The sequence below is a fragment of the Lissotriton vulgaris genome, chromosome 5 (genome assembly GCF_964263255.1).
Source record: "Lissotriton vulgaris chromosome 5, aLisVul1.2, whole genome shotgun sequence".
Taxonomy (NCBI): domain Eukaryota; kingdom Metazoa; phylum Chordata; class Amphibia; order Caudata; family Salamandridae; genus Lissotriton; species Lissotriton vulgaris.
This window is the reverse complement of record NC_141693.1, coordinates 1,570,025,280-1,570,049,428: the sequence shown is the minus strand read 5'-3', so window position 1 is coordinate 1,570,049,428 and position 24,149 is coordinate 1,570,025,280. Positions and strand designations below refer to the sequence as shown.

At 45.3% G+C, this 24,149-nt stretch overlaps 1 protein-coding gene across 1 annotated transcript in view; it reads left to right on the top strand.

The window, feature by feature from the left end:
- The window catches only part of LOC147716690 (chymotrypsinogen B-like), an 85,302-nt gene that overhangs the window by 14,749 nt on the left and 46,404 nt on the right, over positions 1 to 24,149 (top strand). Inside the window, exon 3 of the mRNA XM_086923645.1 lies at positions 14,445 to 14,524. Coding sequence (XP_086779771.1) covers positions 14,445 to 14,524 — 80 coding nt within the window. The remainder of the gene's footprint in view (positions 1 to 14,444; positions 14,525 to 24,149) is intronic.

Below are 24,149 nucleotides of genomic sequence, written 5' to 3'. Positions count from 1 at the left end.
CGACCTCCGTCGGCTCCGCCGCTCGGGGCGCCTCCATGCGGGTGTAGCCCCGTCCTCCTCCGTAGCAGTAAGACCCAGCACCCCGCAGACATCTTGTAAGGAGCGCAGCTGATGCAGTACCCCATTCCATCGAAAGATAAGACGGAAGGGGTGACCCCAGGAGTAGGCTGTCTCGTGCTCTCGCAGAAAGTCCGTAGCGATGCGGAAAGACCTGCGCTTTTGCAGTGTGATGGCAGACAGGTCCTGATAGAGCGCCACAGGTCTTTCGCGGAAGGTCAATGGTTGCTTCCTACGGGCCTCAGTCATGATGCGCTCCTTTAGAGGGAAATCCGGCAAGAATGCCAGGATATCAGGCGGGGGTGCTGATGACTGGCGCTGGCGGCCCACCCTGTGTGCCCTGTCGATGCGGATGGGGAAATCCGCTCCCTCCTCCAAGATGTCGCGGAACAGGTCCTGCAGATAAGCCACCAGGTCCGCACCTTCATCGGCGGATGGAACACCCCGGACCCGGATGTTGTTCCTCCTGGACCTGTTCTCGAGGTCCTCCGAGTGGGCCTGGAGCTCGACACATTGCTCCCGGAGGCGGAGGACGTCCTGCTGGAGATGGGTTATCTCCTCATCGCGGCGTTGAGCCGCCGTCTCCACAGTGTCGACCCGTTCGCCCAGGCCCTCGACTTCCCTGCGCACCTCCCGGACCTCTCCAGCCACTTCGGTCTTAAGAGTCTGAAATTCCTCCTTGAGGGAGGTGAATAAGTCCTCCATGAAGGACCGCGTGACCGGCGGCTCGCCCGCATTTGCGTCCGTTGATGCCCGGGAGGCCCCCGGGGACGGCTGCGTCCTGTCGCGTAGTTGCTGGGACCTGCCGAGCATTTCCGGCAAGGTGCGATCACCCCGTGCCGCGCCACGTCTCCCAGTCATCTTGGGGCCCGGCAAAGCCCAGGATTAGTTGCTGTAGGCGAGCGCCACCGCTCGCGGGCACCAGATGTGAGGCCTTCGCCGAGGACAAGGATAGTGCGTCACAGGCGACAAAATGGCGGTCCGGGCATGGGCAAGACGGCCCTCGGGCAGGGCAGGCAGCAACGACCGAAGAGTAGGCCTCCCGTCTCGTGTTCCCAGGGAGGGCAGTAGATGAGCTGGCGCCGGAACGAGTCGAGGCTCCCGTGTGAGAAGGGCGCGGGCAGGGGCCACCGGGCTCAGCCACACAAAGACAAGATGGCGGGAGGGTGGGACCCAAGAAGGCAGCCCGGGCCAGCAAGTCCGTGGGCAACTCTCAAATGATAACGGGTCCGGAAAGTGCGAAACCGGTGCCTCCCCCCATCACCAGTCGATTGCCCGGCTCGGGCACTGCCCGAACTCCGCCATCCAGCGCCTCCGGGCGCGGAGTTCGCAAGGCGTCGCCCCCGAGACCCCGGGCAGTGGGGGGATCGCCGGTACAGGGCTAAAGTCCGTCGCCCGGCAATGATGCTTGCCACCAGGGCACCGCCAGGAAGCCACCTCGCTCCGCGGAGTCCTTCTAGTCCGCTCCTTCGGGATCTCCGGCGTTCCGCATTCCAGCACTCGGGCCAGCCAAGGCGCGCGGACAGCGCCGCACTACGCTCCGCCTCCAGGCTCCTCTCCTCGGGGCGACCCGGGCTCTAGTCCTCGGAGCGATCTCCGAATAAACTTTTCGGGAACTTCCCCCGGGGCTCCAGAAGTCAAAGTGGCACCAAAATGTGCCCCAGGAACTCCGGCACAATTCTCTCACCCGCAGTGCAGCTGCGGGGGGAGAGAGGCGCAGGAATCGGGGCTCGAGCTGAGCCGGGCCGGAGGAGCTACGGGAGGAAGCGTCCGCTCACCCCGCCATCTTGGCCACGCCCCGATGTCCTTGATTTAAAGAGGTCCGGGGGCACACCATCGGGCCCGGGTGCTTTCCTGCTGGTTAAACCCAAGATGCCCTTCTCCACCTCACAAATGTTAAAACGCAGGGGGTTAAAACCTGGTACACCTTTGTCATATATGGGGATATTTTATCACTCCTGTGACTTTTTACACTGCAGATTCTTTTGACTTGAAGATATGCATACTAACCTCTTTTAATGGCAAGTGCTGAGGACTGGTCACATGAGCTAAGTCAGAAAACGAGGAATCATGTATTTTTTTTCGAGTAGACATGCACCGTTAGAGCGGTGCATAATGCTCATTTTATGGCCTCATCTTCCATTTGCTCCAAAATTGTTCTACAGACCTTTTCAGACCTGTCTGCTTAGCTAACTGTCCATCCTGCTGTACAAATTTATTTTTATGTTGTTTTAAATTTGGAGCATTGCACAAGGCAAATTATCCTAGGTGTTATGAGGGATTGTACTCTGGAATATCGAGTACAAGAATACTGGACTATTGTGGCACACAAATTTCATACAAGCAAATGGAGCCTGATATCACTCCAAACCCGGTGCACAGCTTTGAAAAGGGAATTATCACACTGTTTTAAATTTCTTGAATTTTTAATGATGATTAATCAAAGTATTCCAAATTTTTGTTAAGCTTGGTTTATTTTCTTAGTTTAGTTTAGCTACTGAGGGTGTTTTTATGTGTTTTGGCGAGTCCAGAAAAAGGCCTGGATGGGCATATCTGTGGCATGAGAAGCTATAAAACCCATTAGCATCTCACGTGTGAAAGAAACTAAGAAAATAAACGAAGCTGTGCACCGGGTTTGGAGTGATATTGCGCTCAATTTGCTTGTGTTGACTTATCAGACGGCGTGAAACCAGGGGGGAGCACACGTCCCAGAGAGCACGTAACAGGGACAGTTTGTGATTATTATGGATTAACAAGTAAAAAGTGGGCAAATGAAGGTGTGCACTGCAACTCTTGTGACACAAATTTCATAGCCAGTATATCAAGTGACAAAATATCAAAAGTTAGGTCAATTTAGAGAAGTGTTGATTTACTTTTTTATATATCATCAAGGTACATGTGGAATTAGTTATAGAAAATGTGTACATGCCTATCTTTCAATATTTTGTCACACTCAATGTTAGTTTCCCGTTAAAATCTTTTTTTGATATTCGGGATACTCACCACTTGGATGTGATGGTGTCACTTTTATGTGAAGCATTGCGTCTTTGTTTCTTTCTTTCTTTCTATGTTTCTTTGCTTGTTTGTTTCTCTCTCTCGCTCTCTCCTAATGGCTCACTCTCTCTCTGTCTTTCTCACACAAACACGCACACATCCCCAATCCAGCCCTAACAGCTTGGGTTATACATGCCCACACACTATACCTTTGCTGCCAGAAATTCTGCTTAAAGAAATATGTTTAAGGACCACCTTGTATTTTAAAATATACTAGCTGTCTTGACATGTATTTTATATGTAAATGCAAGTGCAGGCGTGGCCTAAACAGATCTGGTTCTCATTGTGTACATCTGTAATTGTATTTACAAAACAGATTGCGGTGCGCCTCAGCCAATATTTTGTTAAAATTAGTCCTTATCAGTTAAGCAGAATGTTCTTGAAGCTTCTTTTTATTTGCATTTACATATCAAATCCAAGTATTACAGCACAAGGAACAACCAATGAGTTGTTATTTGTCATTTGAATATCATCAGAGAACCAATAGCCATTTGTCAGCCACATATTCCCCTTCGGATCTCATTATGTGGTAAATAGTAACATCCAATGAGCATTTGTCCTGTAATAAGAATTGGGCAAGTCCGCCCCAAAACTGGTACCTTGATAAGCACCAAGCGGTCTTGCATAGATTTCTCCTCACATTCAACGTAAACGTAGCTGTTCAGTATGGATTATTTTCACAACTTTATATTAAGTTATGGCAGGAAAGATCTATGAACTTAGAGGACAGATTCTTCCAGAAGGGAGCTTATTTCAATGCAGACTCATTAGTATTCCCATCCTGGGCAAGGAAATCCCAAAAGCCACATCTCCAATCCCTAGCTTCTGCACTCTTCACTTTCCTCCATATTGTATTGTATTGTATTGTACTTGCATTTATGTAGCGTGTACTACCCCAGACAAGGTGTTGAAGTGAGTTTTTTTGGTGAGTAGCACACTACTCCGGAAAGCAAAAAGTGATGAATTGTTATGGGGAAATGTGAAATTAATTTGAGCAGTGGACATGTTAGTCTTTTATTTGGATTGAAAAGGATAGAAGAGAGAAGGGTTTGCATTTATATAGTTATTGCTACCCCTGATGAGGTGTTGAAGCATTTTTCGTCGAGTAGCACGCTACTCCAGAACCCAAAACCAAAACCCAAAAATTATAAGTGGTGAATTAGTAAAGGGAAATATTAAATTAATTTGAGTGGTTGACACGTTACTCTGTATTTGGATTGAAAAGGATAGTGGAGGGATGGAAGAGGGAAGGGTTTGCATTTATATGGCGCTTGCTACCCCTGATGAGGTGTTGAAGCATTTTTCGTCGAGTAGCACGCTACTCTGGAAACCAAACAGGATTAGTGGGAAATTAGTATAGGGAAATAGGATAATATTTTGAGCAGTGGACATGTTAGTCTGTTGTTTGGATTGAAAAGGAATAGTGGAGGGATAGAAGAGTGAAGGGTTTAGAAAGTTTTTTTGTTGTTTTTTTAGTTCATATCAGTAGGAGGAGGTTTGGGATGAGTAAAGTGGAGGTGGAGGGGGAAGAGTCAGAGGGAAGGGTTTAGAAAGGCTTGTTTGGGAGATCTGAATAGTGAAAGAGGTATGAGATGTTGCAAGGAGGAATAGAAGAGGGAAGAGTCTAGAAAGGGTAATTTTGGGGATCATAGTAGTAGAATGGGGCAGCAGGGAAGAGTAAATTATGTGGTAAGAAAAGCCAAATTATGCAGCATGTTCGGTGATAGTATACATTATTTTTCATTTATATGCTTTTAACACCGTCTGAGCATTAGTTGTACCTCTTAATAACAGTTTAACACACACACAAGGTTCAACACACAAATAAAGCAATAAGTTAAAGAAAGGTGAACAGTCAACCTATGTAAGGGGCCTTCCACTGTGCTGTAACACGTGTTGCGACATTTTTACAATCTTTTGAACTGCTAGAAAGCCATTTTTCTGTTAAAATCTGAAGCTATTTAGCTGCAGATGATGGATTATGGAGGCAAATTCGGCTAATCTAAAATTATGTAAAAATCACTGAGGGTGCAAAATGGCATAATTCAGTGGCCCTCAATATATTCCTACTCCTCTAGAGTAGGATAAGGGGACTTTTAGCCTCGCCAATTTTCCCAGGATATTTTTGCCCTCCGGTGTGATGGAGAGTCCATGTGGGTTTCCTGGAGCAATGAAGGGGTTAAGGCCCTCCACCTGTCGTGTAGGGTCATCAGTTCCAGGTGAGAAAATTGCAATGCTTAGAATCCACAATGTGCAAGTCATCCCGCCAGGTAAAGGGGGGTGAGGAGTCTTTTGACCTCCGATAATGTAGGCAGTGAGCAGGTTCCTGCTGTGGTTTCGTTTTTGCTGTTCTCCACAGGATTTGACCAAGAGCACTGCTTGTTGTGGATCCTTGAAAAACCTTGTTTCGTCTTTGTGAGCTGTCTGATGTCCCACAGGGTACTGCAAGGGCAGCGACGGCTCGTGGAGGGAGTTACGGTGGGGCAGGAGGGTGGGGAGGGGGAGGGGCAGGGTGGAGGTTGCTAAAAACCGGCATATGGATAATTGCAGGTAAGTAAACAATTTAATTAATAAAACGAATTTCGTAGCTCGCACTGCATTGCATTTTGCTATGCAAGGCGCACTACGAAATTCGTTTTATTAATTAAATTGTTTACTTACCTGCAATTATCCATATGCCGGTTTTTAGCAACCTCCACCCTGCCCCTCCCCCTCCCCACCCTCCTGCCCCACCGTAACTCCCTCCACGAGCCGTCGCTGTGCAAGGGTATCCCAAGCTGTTTAACTGAGGTAAAGGTCCTGCGGGACTCTGGTACTATAAGCATAAAATCCAGGTAGGATGAGATAGTTTTGCCTCTTTATTGGAGGTCTTTCAAATCTTGCACCAATATCAGAATTCGATCTCTAATCTGAAAGTTTGCTGTGCTGCCTGCAAACGAAGTGCACACAACACCACAGATTCGAAAAGCGGTCAGCCCTGAAAAGCATGTCCGACAAACGTTGGCTTTTTCTATGTATCTGTCGATTTCGCTATGCAGCAGTGGTTGTAGTGGGTCTAGTTTCTAGGTCTCCATTTTTGTCCTTAATAAGAGATAGTACTTTGTATATTTTTAAGTTTTTCACTATTGTGTGAGCACTGCCTTCAATAGATTCTGTCTTCCACCTCTATCAGACAGTTGCCATATTTTTCCAGCCTGAAAGCAATAGCGCCTATACAGACATTCTATCTTGTTGAAGGTGAGCGTTTACTGCACTCCTCAGGAGGGTCTTCATAGTCACATAGCCTTCCGATTACAAAGCTCCCCCCTCCCCAAATCCCAGATGGTCCAGGTGCTTGTGAAGGATATCTATGAAGTGTTCCTCATGGCTGAACCTGGGCAATGCCGTCGTCATCGCCTCACATCTCTGGGAGTCACGTAGTCACACGCTACAGTCAAGCTAGGTCCAGGTCATACCCAGTTCGCCGCCACCTCAGCGATACGCTCCGGTTCCATGAGAAGTTTGTCCGATACTGCTGCCTCTTAGAGATTTACTTGTTAGGTGGCAGACTATACATATACACACAAACAGCATGATAATCTAGAAAATAACTTCTTCGCTAGGAGGTCAACCAGTCCCAGAATTGGCTATACAATGGAGGGGGTGTTAGTACCCCGGTGAAATGGTTGGCCAGCATGGGTTGGTACCCAGAAAGGAAAATTCAAGCCCACTCTAAACACATGGCAAAATTTGCTGAATTACTAAAAAGGGGGGGGGGGGGGCGGTGCAGTTTCCAACTTTTTATTTATTTATAAGATTTTTATGTCGCAAGTACTAGGCCCAATGGTATTAAAGCGTTTTAGTCAACACAGCAATACCGTTAAAAGGGTTGGTCAAAAAAACAAAAGAAGAGCACAGAGCAATATAAAACTGGATAAAGTTTGAAAGCTTGATAACAAGAAAGGAATCAAGCCGATCCCAAACTTGTGAGCATGTTGCAGTACAATATGTGATGACATAAGCATGTGTCGAAAGAGGTGCGTGCTAGGTCCATATCAAAGGGAATCGACAACATAGGACTGTATACAAGCAATCACCACAACAGAAATTAGTTGTCCACTCCATGCTATGACTGACAAGCAAGAAGACAGAAGCAGGACTGAAGCAATTGATAAAATGCCACAAAATTACAAAAGCATACTGAAATCAGCACACGGGTCAGATTTGAGGAGCAGGAAGAACCTTTGCTTAGAGCCAGTCAAAAGGTGGCCAAAACGAACCCAGTAACAAGAGAACTGCCCACAGTTACTTGCAAATATTGTACAATTAAGAAATTCTTGGAGAAGTGATATGTTTTTTTTTTATAAACAATTTTCTTGATTTTGGACATGAAAACAAGAACCAGCATATCTGCACATTACAATAGGAATAGCAATTCCTGGTCAAGTGGCTGATTAATCTCATATTGCACTTCCCCGCAAAAACGTACATGATATAGACAGTTAGCATGCAACCCCACTTTACTCCATAATGCCCATCCATTTGAGCCACACCCTATGGTATTTCTTCGGGCACACCGTGCTTCATACATGGGTTTATCCTGTGTGGCACACCAATCCACCCCCCTCAGCCATTTCTTGAGACTAGGTGGATCAGGATGTTTCCAGTTGGCAGCTATGTCTCGCATTGCCACTATCATAGCTGTGTTAAAGAATAGCTTTTTGTTTCTGGACCCATTGAGCCCATCCGTAATCCCCAAGATCGTGTGTCATGGGTCATGGGGAACGTCCCACCCCAAGACTTTTGTGAGCTCCTCCTCAGTACCCCCCCCCCCCAGTATTGTGCCAGTTGGGGACATGCCCAGACCATATGAATGAAATCCATCTGGTCCTGACCATAGCATGCACAGTAGGCAGTTAGGCATAAGCCAGCCCTGTGAAGGCGTATCAGAGGTAAATAGGTAGCATGCAAGTAGTACAGTTGAATCAGGTGGAGTCTAGGAGAACTGCTTGCGCCTCAATTCAGACAAAACGGAGGTAATGATCTTCGGAAAATTATCCCCACATTGGTCCAATAAATGGTGGCCTACTTCGCTTGGAGCCCCCCCAGAGCCGGTACACAAAGTTAGGAATCTGGGAATTGTCTTCGACAACAACCTTAGTTTCGCTAACCATGCCAACCAGGTAGCGTCCTCTGCTTTCTACAAGCTTAAGATTATCAGAAAAATCCTGCCATTTTTACCCGAAAGTACAAGGAAAACAGTGGTGACTTCCTTAGTACTGTCGTCCCTAGACTACTGTAATGGACTCTTTGTAAACGTGCAGGCAAAGGTGGTGGCCAAACTGCAGCTTATTCAAAATGCTGCAGCAAGGCTGCTAGCAGGCATCCCCAGATTTCAGTCTACCAAACAAGCAATAAGAAACCTCCACTGGTTAACGGTGAGGAATCGCATCAGATTCAAAACCTTGTGTCTCACCTATAAAGCCCTCAAGGGTCAGGGCCCAGCGTTTCTTAAACAGAAACTATGTCACTACCTCCCGAAAAGATCTCTTCGATCGGAACAGAGACTTCTTCTGGTTGTGCCACGAACTAGGACTGTTAAATGGGGCGATCGATGCTTTATTAACTCCGCAGCCAAACTTTGGAACTCGCTTCCAATGGAATTAAAATCGGCACCTTCACTAATTCAATTCAGAAAACTTGTAAAAACATGGCTATTTGACCAATAATCGTCCAGTACAACTTTTCTCAAGACATACACCATGATTAAAAAGAGATCGCTAGCTCAAGTCGCAGCGCCGAGACACCCACGGGTATATGTGCGCTTTAGAAATGTTTAAAATAAATAAATAAATAAATAGGCGAAGCAGTGACTTGGGTGACATTAACGCATCCCTTCAGGTGTATATTGGGTTAATTTATGTGTCTATTTGGTGTGGTGCAGTGATGCCCGCCAGGCCAGAAGCACAGTACGTGTCACATCCGGTAAAGTGGAGGGTACTGATCCTCCGTACATCAAGGATTGGATTCGCCCGCTCAGCTTGAGCCTGCAGGCGGGATCGGACCACCCCCGTTGAACCAGTCATGGATTGTGAGAAGGCGGGTCACCAGGTAGTATAGGTGCAAATTGGTCATTCCCATGCCCCCCGTCGAGGAACGGGATCAGGCAACGGTTCAGTGCTAAACGGGCTCGCAGACCACCCCAGCTATACTGTCTACCTCCTGAAACCAAGTCCGCAGGACACAAAAGGGAGTATTTTGGAGGACATAGAGGAATCTGGGGAGAATCATAATTTTAAACAGGGCAACCCTCCCCAGGAGGTTCAGGGAGAGGTCTGCTATTTGTGGAGATCTTCCTTCTCCTTTTTCACCAGCCTAGTGAGGTTGAGGGACCAGGCGTTGTCAGGGAACAGAGCTACCAGATCCCGAAGTATTTGAATGATCACCTCCAGAGGGGTATTGTGGACTGCCAGTCAAAACAGTCCCTTGCCACATGTAAGTGAATAGGTATGATTTACTGGGGTTAAACCATAGGCCCGAGGCCTGTCCGAAGGAGTGTAGTACCCGGAGACAGTGAGGGCCAGACAAAGCATGTTCAGCCAGGAAAATTAAGATGTCATCTGTGTGACGGGCAATTATGTCCACATCCAAGTTGGGCCATTTCCATCCCTGAATGTGGCTCTCTGACCGAATCAGGATGCCAGGGGCTCCATTGCCAAGGCAAAGAGGATGGGCGAGAGGGGGCACCCCTGCCTCGTCCCCCTACAGATGGGCAAGGCCTCCGATAATGTCCCATTGACCAGCACCTGCGCCTGAGGCTTGGCATAAAGGACCTTCATCAGGTTGCGAAAGTGTGGGCCGAAACCCATCTCTTCCAGCACGTTGACCAGGTATTGCCTGTCCACAGATTCAAAGGCCTTTTAGAAATCAACGAGAAGAAGTGCCAAATAGGGGCAGAGCAAGTGGTGATGTGCCAGGGCCAGGTGAAGACGACGGAGGAAATGTCTAGTCCCTCACATGGGCATAAATCCACACTGGTCTGGGTGAACCAGCTTATCGAGGTAAGGTCCCAACCACTGGACAAGAATTGTAACAAATATTTTGACCTCTGTATTTATAAGAGAAATCAGACGGTAGTTCACACAGATGGTGGACGGGGGTTGTGTTTTAAGGAGAACCACGATAGTGGCCGGGTCTGTCTCGGGTGAGAAGGAGCCCTTCTCTATGGCCTCTTCGAAGAGATTTGCGAGGTGTGGGATAAGTGTCTCCCAATATGCAGCGTAATATTCCTGTAGCAGCCTGTCCAGGCCTGGGGTTTTGCCCAACGAGGTATGCGTTATCGCTTCATTGATTTCCTCCTGGGAGATGGGGAGGTCCAAGTCAGTGGACTCGGCAGAGCTGAGGATAGGGAGGCTGGTCCGTTCAGTGCTCAGCAGGTCAGAGAAGGATACTTCGGGTTTCTGCACTGAATAGAGCTTGTGGTAATATGACGCAAAGTCTTGGGCCATTGCCAAGGAGGATCAATGGGCTAAACTTTCCAGGTCCACAATTTCGGGGAAATGCAGTTGGCCTGTGGGTATGTAGCTAGCCTATGGAGAATCCTCCAATTTTTGTCACCCCAACATACACCCTAGCTATGGAAAATCTCCAGAGGAGCAGGCCGGCATCCAGGGAGAGCTGCTTGATCTCGGCCACGAAGGCGTGCAAGTTGTCTCTCTTGAGTAGCATCCTGGCCATCTGAGAGGGATTGCTCAAGGAGCAGCGCTTGTGCCTCTCGCAGAGTGATCTGGTGAGCCTGGGCTTGTCGCTGCCATTTGAGTTGGCCCTTGGTGAAGCCTCAACCGGTGTCTTTGCTTGCTTCCTAGAGGGTACCTGGGGAAGGAACAGAGCCGGTGTTGGCAAGAAAGTACTGCTGGAGTTCTGTCCCCACCTCTTTCTAAAATTCTTTCTCCTGAAGGAAGCAGGCGTTTATCCACCAGGTTGGACGTGTCGAGTGGGGAGGGACCCCAATAGTAAGGATCAGAGGTGAGTGATCGGCGATACCTCTAGGGAGTATACAGATGTCTTGGATCTTCTGGCAATCAGTGAATGGAACGAATATAGTGTTTATAGTGTCCATGCTTGCCTAAGTGTGGCGTGCCTTGGATGTGTGAATGAACTGTCTAGCTTGAGGGTGCCAAATTCTCCATGTGTCACACATACCCAGGGAGGTTGCCCAGTTCATTAGTTGTTTGGCGTGGGCAAGTCTGGAGGTGAATGGTGGACCTGTAAGGTCGAGGAGTGGATTGAGAACTGCGTTACAATCGCCCCGACTATTGTGGTGCCCAGGGGCAGGGAGATGAGGAGGGCGGTGGTATGCTCCAAGGTCGCTGTGAGCGTTGATGGGGTGAGTAGATGGACAGCAGGTTAAGGGGATCTCCAGCCAACGTTCCGCAGAGAGCCATGTAGCTTCCCTGCGGGTCATGAATTACCAGTGTGGGCACAAAGGGAAGAGAACGCCTCAGAAGGATCGCCACCCCTGGGAGCCTCAGACAAACCCTGAATGCCATACTCTATTGTACCCATAGTGTGCTAGGAAGGGGCAGTGGTTCCCCACCAGGTGAGTCTCCTGGAGTAGGAGTACGTCGGCACCCATGCGTTGGCTATAGCGCAGGGTGATATGGTCTTTTACCTAATATCTCTGCATTACCAAATCCTAAAATGAGAACAGCTATTTTAAAATTTAGAAATTAATTATATCCCTTTTATGCTTGCCTTAAGGTGGCTAAGGCAAGTAAATTAAATTGGGAGGGAGGTACGTAAATGTGGAATAAGCGTGAAATGTTCCAATGCACGTATTTTTCTAGAAAGTTTATTTTCACTAAAGGGAAGGCAGAAGTTTTTAAAGCTGGTTTTAAGTACATATAGTTTAAATACACTATTGGAAGCAAGTAAGTTCTTATTCTCAATGCAATTCTTAGATGTTATTTGTTCTCTCAGGCTATTTAAGAACTGCAAAATTGAACAAATTATTTTAGGGCGGTGGGTGTAATAGTATACGTTGATGACTCAATGGTATTTATTGCATTATGTTTAAAGGACTTTGGTCTTAATAAACTTATATTTGACATAGTAGTAGCTAGTGAACCTCAATACAAAAGGACCCAAAGCCCAATCAAAGACCACTAGAGGCCATTTCACCTCAGATTTCCAGTACAAGTGAGAAAACTATTGATCATTAAATAGAGAGACTTGTCTGTGGAAGCGGGAGGGCTGCATGTGTGTATCAAGTATTAGTGTCCAAATGGTATTTATTCATTTTTTCTTCTCATCAGGGGGGAGTGCCCTGGACTGACTCACCTCAGATTATTCGACATCCATGGCTTTAGATTTTTTTCAACAACCTCAAAAGACATGGGGGCTTATTTACAAGCCTCTTGCGCCACTTTTGCGTCATTTTTCCCATGTTAAAAATTACTCAAAAGTGGCGCAAGGGACGTGTAAATCTGCCCCAAAGTCTTTGCCGAGAATGTTCTGCAACTCTTTCAGTCTTTAGGCTTGTGATCTGGGTGCAGGCAGTAAATGCACATCATGTGTGCCAGGCTTCTTATTGAAGAGGTTTCTATTTTTAGAAAAATATTACGTTTCTCACCTAATCCGAAGGTAGTGATGAATATCTCAACAGATCTAACACATACATATTGTACACATACACACATGGTTTGGGGTGGAGGGTAGGGCACGCTCTCCTCATTGGTTGGAATTTGGGTCCTTTGTATTGAGGTTAACTGGCTACTAATGTAACACAGTATTAAGGCCAGTTATTGCAATAATCGATTGTCAGGCTGCGCATAAGCCAACGAGATCTGTCTATCGCTGAGGGAATTCAAAATGAATGCCTGTCTAATTTAGAGATGGAGCAGCACATATTTTGGAAATCATGGGGCATATTATCAAGGGGGTTTATCTCTGCTTTTTTGGCTTTAAAAGCCAAGAAAGCGGAGATAAAATGATCTCCCTATTACCTAGCAGTCGCTAACACCAGTTAGCGACAGCTAGTAGGAGATAGCGACCATCTTGGGCCCCACTTTGCATGTCAGTGATATTTATCACTAATGACATGCAAAGTGGGCGTGCCAAGATGTTAGCGACTGGAAACAGTCGCTAACATCTCTATCTCCTATTACCAACTTTTGGAGATATTCGCGCTAAGCGTGAATATCTCCAAAAGCTAACACCTACCCTGAGCAGATCTTAGCCATGTTATCCAATGGGAGGTGGATAACATGGCTAAGAGCATTAGCTCGCTAATGCATGAATATCGCTGACTTTTCAGCGATATTCATGCATTGCGGCCGATTTTTATCGCATTTGCGATAAACCTTGGTAATACCAAGGTTTATCTGCAATAAAAATCGCTGCAGCTCGGCGATAATATTTTCACGCTAACCAAGCAATAGCGATAATTATCGCTATTGCTTGGTAATATGCCCCCTTGGGACTTGGGTATAGAATATATCATTTAATACTTCTGTCTAGAAGTGTAGAGCTTGGGCAGTGTGAAAGAATGTAAGCTAAATACCCTCACACCAGACAACGTGCATCCGATCTGCGTTACTCCTGAGTATGAAGTTTAGATGGTGTAGTACCAGCGCTACATTACTTTAATCCAAGTATGCCTTCTTGAAGCACTTCTAGCTGAATAACATGCTCAGGTAAGGAACTCATTCCAGCCTTCATCTGTAAAATCCCTACCCCAGGTCGGATTCCCATAGTTTTCATCCGAGAGATCGCAATCTTGGGTGGCCTGACAAACATTATATTTACATATAAACGTATATAGAAAATATAAAGGTATATAGAAAGGTCAGTACCACCAGATCTGACACTGGGTCTTGCAACCATTTATTAAACCTGCTGTCTCGAGATGCCTGATAATGAAAATAAGTGGTACGCAGCAAATCACATGACACCACACATGCATGGTTGGACCACCTTTGATCTTTAATGTCAAAATCTCACAGTAAGGTCAGTCCTATGTGGTCATTTTGTACAAAAAATATTTAGTATGTACATAAGTTTATTTTAGGTGTAAACCAAACTATCTAACCAACAGATAACTTACCTTAAGTAAACTTAGATTATAGGCTTGACAGGAGGTCCTGTAGAACTTTGGAAGCCACAGCGAGAGATGGTGTAGCGCCAAGCGAGGTCAGTAAATACTGGATGCTCGCTCTGGAAAGACCCCCAAGTGCTGGATCTTTCTACTAGCCTGCATGCTGGTATGAGCAAGGTTTCTCTTCAAGGGACCAGAGTACTATTTATTCTGATCATTATTCCGGATGACCCACTTGGTTGTTGTGTTTATTTTGCAGGAAAAGGACGGATGGCATGTCTGTGGAGGGTCCCTCATCAGTGCGCGGTGGGTCGCCACCACTGTCACATGCTCAATTACGTAAGTGGGCAACAATTTTCATATCAAACATCAGCAGCTAAAACAGGCTTATCTACGATCATTTCAATTGTGGTAGGGCTATAGTCATTACTCAGGTATAGTATGGCTTAAAAAAAAATTCTGCGTTCAGTAGTTTAGATTTATGCAGCTCAAACGTACTACAATAGGTAGGGGCTTAGGTTTATTGTGATTTCGCCAGAAAGGAGCCAACACATTTGTATCAAAGCTATTTGATGTGTAATAGATAGAAGTGTGAATATTAATACGTGTTTATTGACTACTTTATTGTGACCTACTTCAATGAAAACACTGGCTTAACACTGAGCCTAATAAATGAGCCTATCAAGTAACTCACAAAGCATCATTACAAAGAGTAATCATAGTAAAATCCCATTATTTTAGGCTGCACTTGGAATTACCTTATTACATTTTATGAGCATAATTTCCACTGGTTCTTGTTTGGTGCCTCTGGAATCCTAATTTAAAATCATAACTAATGGTTAGGTCAGGTTTTAAATTACAATTTTGAAAATGCCACTTTTGGAAAGTCAGCATTTTCTTGCCTTAACCATTTGGTGCCTGCAGCCTGTCTCTGATCACATGTCTGGGTACAGTTTTCAGTTGTACTTTGTGTATTCCACCTGGCAGGATGGGAAGGAGGAAATGGGCACAGCCTCACTTACACCTGAATAGGTTGTGTCCTGTTCACACACCAAGGGCTGCCTACCCCCCTGCAGCGAGTCTGGAGCAAGGGCAGGAAGGTAAGACATCTGTGTACTTCAAAGGCATGTCTTTGAAGTCTTCCCCACTTGAAAGGCACCACTGGGTATAAGCAGTGGACCTCAGACACCCCCACTTCGGCACACAGATGGACCTGTGGAAACTCTGCCAGGAAGAACGACTGCTGTGCTGCTGAAAGGGCTGCCACACGGCCACACTGCTGAACTGTTACTGTACTGTACTTATGCATTGCTGATCAGCTGCCTGCTGTCCTCTTTGTCAGGGTAAGAAGGACTGAACCTGCATCTCTTGACCCCAAAACCCAAAGTGACTTCAAGGGCTAGTTGGCTGGCCTCCTAATTTGAGCCTCAGAGACTTAAGAGGCCTCCAACAAACTTACATCTGCACCTGGACTCTGCCATCTGTGAGTCTACCCTACCAAGTGGTGCAACCCCAGTCCTGGACCACTTGGAAGTGGTCCTAAGGTGCTAATCAGCAGAACTGGACCTTATTTTCTGCCGAGTGGTGCTTGCTCAAACTGAACTGATGCATTGCTGCTGCTGCATGGATTGGGACAAGAGCAGAAGGTCCGCATTACCCTTGCATCTTCGGAACTGATGCATGGCAGACAGCAGCACATCTCTGACCCAGGTTGTCACATCCCTCATCGAAAGCAGTCTCCCCTCACACCACCAGCCTCACCACATCTCAGAACCGATGCATCACTTCGACTGCGCAACGCTTCCTCACCTCGGATCCACGCAACTGTCTGTGACCAGGATTTAAGGTACTTTGTTTAGCAGGCCTAAATGGGTCCTTGTGGCGGGTCCGTGCTCCATCGGGGTCGGCCTGAACTTGTGACTTTGCCCCTTCTGGCTTGTCCAGATATCCCTTGGTGCTTTGTGCGTTTTGATGCTATTTTATCTTAACATTTTGAAATTCAATATCTCTGGCTTCCCTGATTGGATTTTTGCTGTTTCGGTCTTGGTTTATTTATTAAATCTACTTAAATTTTCAAAATCTGGCGAGCAATTTTTTTTCTGTTGTGTTTTCACAGTTTTTACTGTTTGAAGTATAGCACTAATACTTTACACATTGCCTTGAAGTGAAGCCTGCCTGATTTGTGCCAAGTTACCAAATGGTGAGCACAAGTTCTTTGGGGTTTGCTTGTGCCTTACCGTGACTAGGATTGTGGGTGCTGCTTGCCCAGGATTCCCTCCCAGTCAAGCAGAAACCCCATTTTTAACAGTGAGCAAAAGAACAATGGGTAGGGATGCTACCTTGAGCAACTGCCAGTGGTAAGACAAGTTGCAAGCATTCCTCCCATAACCTTTTGTGTCTCTGAGAGGACTGCCCTGCTACCTGTGGCCTGCTATGTACTTTAGAGGGCTGCACTTCTGTACCAAGAGGACTGCCTTGCTGCTTGAAACCGGCCTTGTACCCTCAGAGGACTGCCATGATACATAAAACCTGCTTTTCTGCTTGCACCCAGTACTACCAGAGTGACTGCATATTCACACACCCGTTCCTAGGAACATCCCAGCGGTAGCCAGGTTTTTGTTAAGTTTTTTTCTCTCACTCCCAAAAGCAATGCAAGAGTACCTCCAGAAACCAGAGGATAGATATTTTAACTATGCCACCAAAATAAAATTAACCTTAGTCTGCCCCCTCACAGACTAAGTGCCTGTGAACTGATATTTTCTGTGTCACGTAGTACTATGCATAGCGTGACAACCTGTCTGTTTCTTTGCAATGTAACCAGCGGTCGAAGTGCATTAAGGAACTTCTCCGCTTTCTCCTTCTATCCCCTTGTGCTCCCCCAACCCCTGGGATCTTTTTCTCATGTACTTGTCCTTTGTCCCCTCGCTGTCTGTTGTTGTCACCCTCGTGTGCTTTTCCTCCCGTTTCTTATGTTACTGTGGTGTTTCTCACACTCATGTGTTCTTATCCACCATCAACACCTTTGTGAAACCCCTGAAACAGGCATGAGGAGGCAAAATGAAGTGTTCAATATCGCACACTGTATCAAATGACAAATCTAGGTTGCAATTTTGAAATTAAAACGTGAGAACAATGAAGTGAAACAATATTAAAACTGTCGGTTTTGTTACTTTTTTATTTAAAAATTAAGACCTAAAGCCCAAATGGACAAGCATTTGCAATGCAATAGGTCTCTCATTTAGGCGGGTTTGAGCTGTTAACATTGCAAATAACAATGCCTTTTATTTTTGTTTTTGTTTTTAGAATATAAATAAAAGGCATTTTCATTTACAATGCCATTAGCTTATGTTGTGGTGTGTTAAAGAAACTGTTGTGTGGCGTTTTAGGCTCCAAGTGAATTTTCCCGATTCGTGCCTGTTAGATCTGGGGATCTCTAGTTGGCAATGGTATTCACCTTTGTCCAAATAGGGACCCTTTCTTCTAGCTCAGGATAAAGGGATTACACTTCTTAATAACCCCTGCTCACCCCCTGGGCAGCTCGGCACGAGCAGACAGGCTTATCTCAGAGGCAGTGTGTTAAGCATTTGTGAATATACACAGTAATACAGTGAAAACACTACAGATGGACACAACACAGGTTTTTTAAAAATAGGTATTCTTTACATAGTCTTAACACAAGACCACAAATGACAAAAATCCACAATACTACACTTAAGATTACTTAAAAGATGATTAAAGTCTCTTAGTTCGAGTTGTTGGGTAATGCGACAAAGTTCTCGACAAAGTACCTGGATGCATAATACAAAGTAAACAACAGGCTCGCAGAAGGGGAGATGCACGGATTCCGTTACCCCGGGGAACAGTTGCGTCCTTCCTCAATGCTTGCGAAGAGTAAGGGACTCGTCGTGAGCCTTACCGGTGCGGAGGTGATGCGTAGATTCTCGTCCTGCGGGCCCGTTGCTGTGCGCAAGATGGCGCCTTGATGCAATGCGACAATTAGGTTGCGATGCGAGAAAATGGCGCCCTTGATGCGGCGATGCGATGACGATGCAATGACGCCCTGGCAACCTTGCGAAGACTCTGTACTTTGGAGCCGCGATAGGCCCTGCGACACGCTTCTCCGGTGATGCGATGGCGAATCTCTTGATGGCGTCACTCTTCTCCGGTGATGCGACAGCAGGCAGCTTGGATGAACACAAGCTTCAAGGGAGATGCGTCGAAGACTCGATTCTCCGGCGTTGTGGTGATTTCAGCTGCGGCGGTGACACGCTTCTTCTCAATGCGTCGCGCTTCCAGCTCCCAGAGGCACGCAAGTGACTGGAGTCAGAATTCCCAGCAAGGAAATTCAGGTGGGAGCTGGAGGTGAAGTCTTTTGTCCCTGAGACTTCAGCAGGAGGCAAGCACAGTTCAAGCCCTTGGAGAATATTCTGTAGATGAAAGTCCTTACAAAGTTCCTTCTCCTTTCCCTTGGCAATGAAGCAACCACTGCAGGCCAACCTAGTAAACAGCACACTGGCAGAGGGGCAGTCCAAACTCCTGCAGCTTCCTTGGTTCTTCTCCTTGGCAGAAATGTTTCTTGTCCCAGAAGTGATCTAATTTCTTCGGATCAGGGTCCCAATATTTATACCCCAAAATCCTTTGTTCTCTGAAGGTAGAGAGGTCTCTGCCTAGTTCAAACCAGTTCCTAAGCACTTTGTTGACATGACTCTCTTCTTCCTTTCACTGTGCAGGGCAGAGACATCTGCCTCCCCACAGGAGGTGGAGCCAGCACAGGGGAGGGAAGATACATCTCTGGAGCACTCTGTTGACATGATTCCTCCTCTCCTTTCACAGTGCAGGGCAGAGACATCAGACAAGCCACAGGAGGTGGAGCCAGCATTGTAGACAGAAGGGCCAGCCTATACAGGTCCCAGGTGCAAATCCTCCCTCCCATCTAGATGAAGATCTCTCTATTCACCACCGGGCTGCCCCAGCCTAGCTCCTGGAATCCCCCAGCCCTGTCACCCACAAACCCAGACAAGGAATACACAACCCAGCAGAGGCAGGCTCAAATGGTTAGGCAAGCAAATACCTGCTTTCTAAAAGTGGTATTTACAAACACAGAATAATAAAATAAACTTTACTAAAAGATGTATTGCATTATTCTGAGTTCAGGCATACTAAATTCGAATACCATGTTCCCTGAGTCAGTTGGGATTATAAGAATGTAATAATCTTAACTGCCCATTCTTGCCTATGAGAACAGGTAGCCTTCAATAGTGAAAAATGAAAATGGCTGTAATTCACTATTAAAACATGTTACACACATCAGAGCATGTCCTACCTTGTACTTACAAATCACCTTGCCCTTGGGCCTACCATAGGGGTGTCTAATATGAAGCAAAGGGAAGGTTTAGGGACTGAAAAGTGGGTGCACTTGGCCAAGTCGACTTGGCAGTGCTAGACTGCACACATGCCTTGCAATGGCAGGCCTGAGACGCACTTTACAAGCTGCTTCTGTGGGTGGCACAACCAGTGCTGCAAGACCACCAGCAGCATTTGATTTACAAGCCCTGGGCACACATGGTGCACTGTACTAGGGGCTGACAGATAAATCAAATAACCCAATCATGGAATCCAATCAGTATATCAATTTAACATAGGGAGCACTTGCACTGTGGCACTGATTACTAGTGGCACAGTGCCCAAAGCATAAATCCAGAAAAAACATATTAAAACAGAGGAGGCAATCCGTCAAAATGGAAGGGAGACTCACGCCAATGATGTCAGGTCTAACAATGCCCTTATGTAGGTACAAATCACATTGCCCTAATATAGGCATAGAAATCAAGCCCTTATTTAGACATAGCCCATGCAGACCAAATACAGGCATGGCTACTACCACCCGCACAAAAACGTCACAACGATTTCTTGGAAAATCGGCTTAAGCAGTTAGGGCACTTCCCCTTGCTTGAATATTGATTTGTGCAAGAACTCATGTACTTTGCAAAGAACTACTATTCCCTAGGGGTTCTTTCCTGACGTTATTTTGCCCGACTTTACGTCAAACTAGACACCTTCAATGTATAAATATGCCTTCACTTGCTCTTGCAAGACACGGTGGTTCGGAGCAGTCCGACTGTCTACTTGCCCGATGGAGCTCGCTACAGCAAGTGGCGAAGGAAGTCGGCCCTCCAGCTGATCCAATGATCAGGAAGCTGTCTCTTCTCCTGCCGAGAATCCATCTCCAGTGTTTCCAAGCTCCCCTTGCGGGGTGTAGGGAAATCGAGTCCCGAGACTGAGATACCAGACCTCCTTCATTCTAAACTAAGGTATGGAGCTGATTAGAACCTGAGAGAAATCTTGGATAGATTCTTGGCAAAAGAAAACTAAACCTATGCTACACAATTCTTACTTCTTCCCTCGTACTAGACTTAGTTTAGGTACATCGGGGTAGGCGTATTTTAATAACACCAGTTGAGTATTTTTAATCATTGTTATTTATGTATGTATTTTTATATTGCTTAGAAACCAAACAATGCCCTTACAGTATTATTTTACAATATTATTCTCGCTGTATGCATTATACTTTGCAGTCTGCCTTACGATTTTAGCCGTTCACTTCTCTTGCGTGAGAAAGAAGACTGTACAATAAACCTTTTTATTGAAAATGCCCATCTCTCTATTTCTCAGCAACTCTGTAGAAACAAAGCATGCACGATTGACTAAGTGAAATACTTATCTATTGTTTCCACGACTCTAGAGGTATATTTCTTATTCATGGGAAACAAAGTTGTCATGTTTATGCGGTTGTCAGAAACAAATCCCTTCTTGTGAATTCGAGAAAGTTTCTAGTGACCTCTGAGCTAGCTGGCAATCACCATTAAGTTTAATATGTTAGAGAGAGACCTAGTTGATCCCAGTACTACGTCTAATCTATAGAATATATTATTACAATGCGCATAGCGTATTGGGAATATAGGTACTACACTACATGGCACCCAACGTTTGGTAAGGCACAAATTTAATGCTAGATACTAAAAGTAACTTATTCGTGCTTTTCTCAGAGAACCCTTTTTCACGTAAAATACTCCTATAGACTTGTGGAGTGGGTAAAAGGATAAAATATCCGCCATAACTGAGTAGGACGAAAAACCTATGTATTCGTTTTTGGTTTGTTCAACGTTGAAGGATACAGTGTTCCAAAATATTGTGCACCTCATCTTTGTTTCCTTGAAACTTGCTCTGCAAACTTTCAACCACCAAAATGACTGAAAACGAGGACGGCAATAATGCCGTACCAGGTTTTGACACAACAGGCTTTAATGAGGCAGACATGGATGCTATAATCATCCCGGAAAATTTAAGGAAAACCATCACTATAAAACTTATAACAAATTACCTGGCATCAAGAGGTGGTAGGATAACTTTTTCATAGAGGCACATGAATATCGACAGAAAGAGGTATTCTACTCATGGGTTATCTTCCCTGAAGCAAATCCAGTAACACATGTGTTTCACTTCTACAAAGAAGAGGAACATCCAACCGAATACATTCCTTTCAAGGATATTGAAATTCCACTAACTTACCAAGAGCACGCACTCTGGTTTAAAGGTGCCCTACAACATCAAAATCACATTACCAGGCTCGGTCCACTAGGTAGACCAGGAGCAACATGGCCGGTATTATCCTGCTATACACCACATCCTGCCATTGTAGAAATGTCAGGTGCAGAACTATTAGCAAAACTAAAACAATTAATCAAAATCCATAGACAATTGGTTCAACATGTCATGCGGATGCTAACAGTCCAACCTCCTATAAGGATTCCACAACACACCCCTTACCAGGGGAACACAAATAAAATTACACCGCAGACTATACAATCAGTCATTGGTAAATTGCCCTCAAAAAGGAAACAAATTCCATTCTGGATAGCTCAAAAAATTACTCAAATCGAGGCAATATTTCCTGATACTACCCCTCATGAGAAACACAGAATTCTAACAATCTGTTTGCCAATGGGGATTGTACCACATTTGGAAGACTGCGACACTTGGGGTACAGTTTTTGCTGCAATCTACACTAAAACACTTGGTGTTCCGTCTATGGCGATTATACCAGACGTCCTGAAACAGATTCAAAATGAGTACGGGGCAGAGCTTGCTTTAAATCTGGGTATGAAGTTACTAAAGGACTTCAAACAGGTCTCAACAATAATATTAGCTAATATTAAAGGTGAAGCAGCATCCGTGGCACTCCGCCAGAAGTTGAGAGACTTTGATGTAAATGAGCAACCTCAAGAACTAGCCAGAATAATTGAAAAATCCTATGAAGAACTAGGTAGAGGCAGTTTGGGTGGTAAACCAGTGAAACCCCAACTGACTAAAAGTCCTGAAAAGGTCTTTATTAAAAACACTCTCACTCTTCCTAAACAAATTTCTAAAGAGAAGCGTTCTCAATCCAGAGGTAGGTCTCCTCAAAAGGAGCCCTCTGAAAGGAGGTATCACCTCAGGAATAGGAATAATTTGAGAAAACCTGATAGAAATCAAGATACTGGTACAAGTTCCTCTTGTACCTTTCAGACTTCATCACAGATATCCGAAAGAAGAGGACAGGCAGAATAAAAGGAAGAACGCATGAAGTCCAAAGACAATCAACACGTTCCAAAAAATAAGAAAAAATAAGAAAACTAAGTTCACCAAAAAGAAGGTAGCAGGTCTAAAAATCAGACATGCCGAGGATCTTGAGGACACAACTCAAGAACGGGGAGTGGTCTCAAACAATGTTGGACAGCGCAGCAGAAGTCACCATAGCTCGCAAGATCTTGATGGAGCATCTGGAGACAGTGGACTTGAATGAGTGCATTCAAGTTGAAACTGCAGACACCAGGGTTAGTGTACCACACAAGTTATATGAAGTAACACTCCAGATGGAGGGGGACATAACTAGAAAAATAAGAGCACTCTTTTGGGAGACCCTCTTTCAGGGTTATGACATTCTTCTAGCTGAAAAAGACTGGCCACCTGAATTTGTCAGGGAGTGCCCACATGGCGAAGACATCATTATGCCAGCCTTCTCCAATCATATTCCAATTCATAAAAAATATACCAATGCCAGGAAATGGGCAGTAGCCCAGGCTCCTGCTTTATATAAACATCATGTAAGAGGAGATGAGGATTGTCCTCATCAAAAAATCCAGTTAAAAAATCAACCAACTGCACAAAGGCAGTACCCAGTTAAGCAAGAAGCTAAAAAACAGGTCAGGGGGATCTTAGATCAACTTGAATACCAAGGGGTGATTGAAACATGCACCTCGTCAATGAACAGTCCTTTATTTCCTGTCTCCAAACCAGACAATACATATCGTCTAGTTTTGGACTACAGGCATTTAAGCTCTTGTTGCAAAAGTTTTGCAGTACAAAATGCACACAGTGCAGCACTAATGAATAATATTGTGCATAAATAATATACAACCACATTAGATATTTCTAAGGGGTTCTTTTGTCAAAACATTGCACCAGAAAGTAGGTATTAGATCGCTTTCTCAATTATGGGGACACAGCATCAATTCTGTCATCTCCCCCAGGGATTCAAGAATAGTCCAGGGTTATTTTCAGCCAGAGTAATAGAGTTACTACAAACATATGTAGATGACATCTATCTAACAGACGAGGACTTGGATAGGCACTTGAACAGGGTGAACACCATAATATTGGGCTTCGCCTCTGAAGGGTATAAATAAAATTTTGAGAAATCGAGAATTGCCCACCTCAACGTCCTTTTTCTAGGATACGTGTTATCAAGTGAAGGTGAAAGCCTGGCAGCCAACATTTTAGAAAAGTGTGCGCTGCTCCAACCTCCAAAAACGCAAAAAAACTTACAGTTGATTCTAAGTTTCCTAAATTTCGGAAGAACTTACATTCAAAATTACGCAGAAAGGGTTAACCCTCTCCATGAACCAATCAAACCTGATTTTAAAAC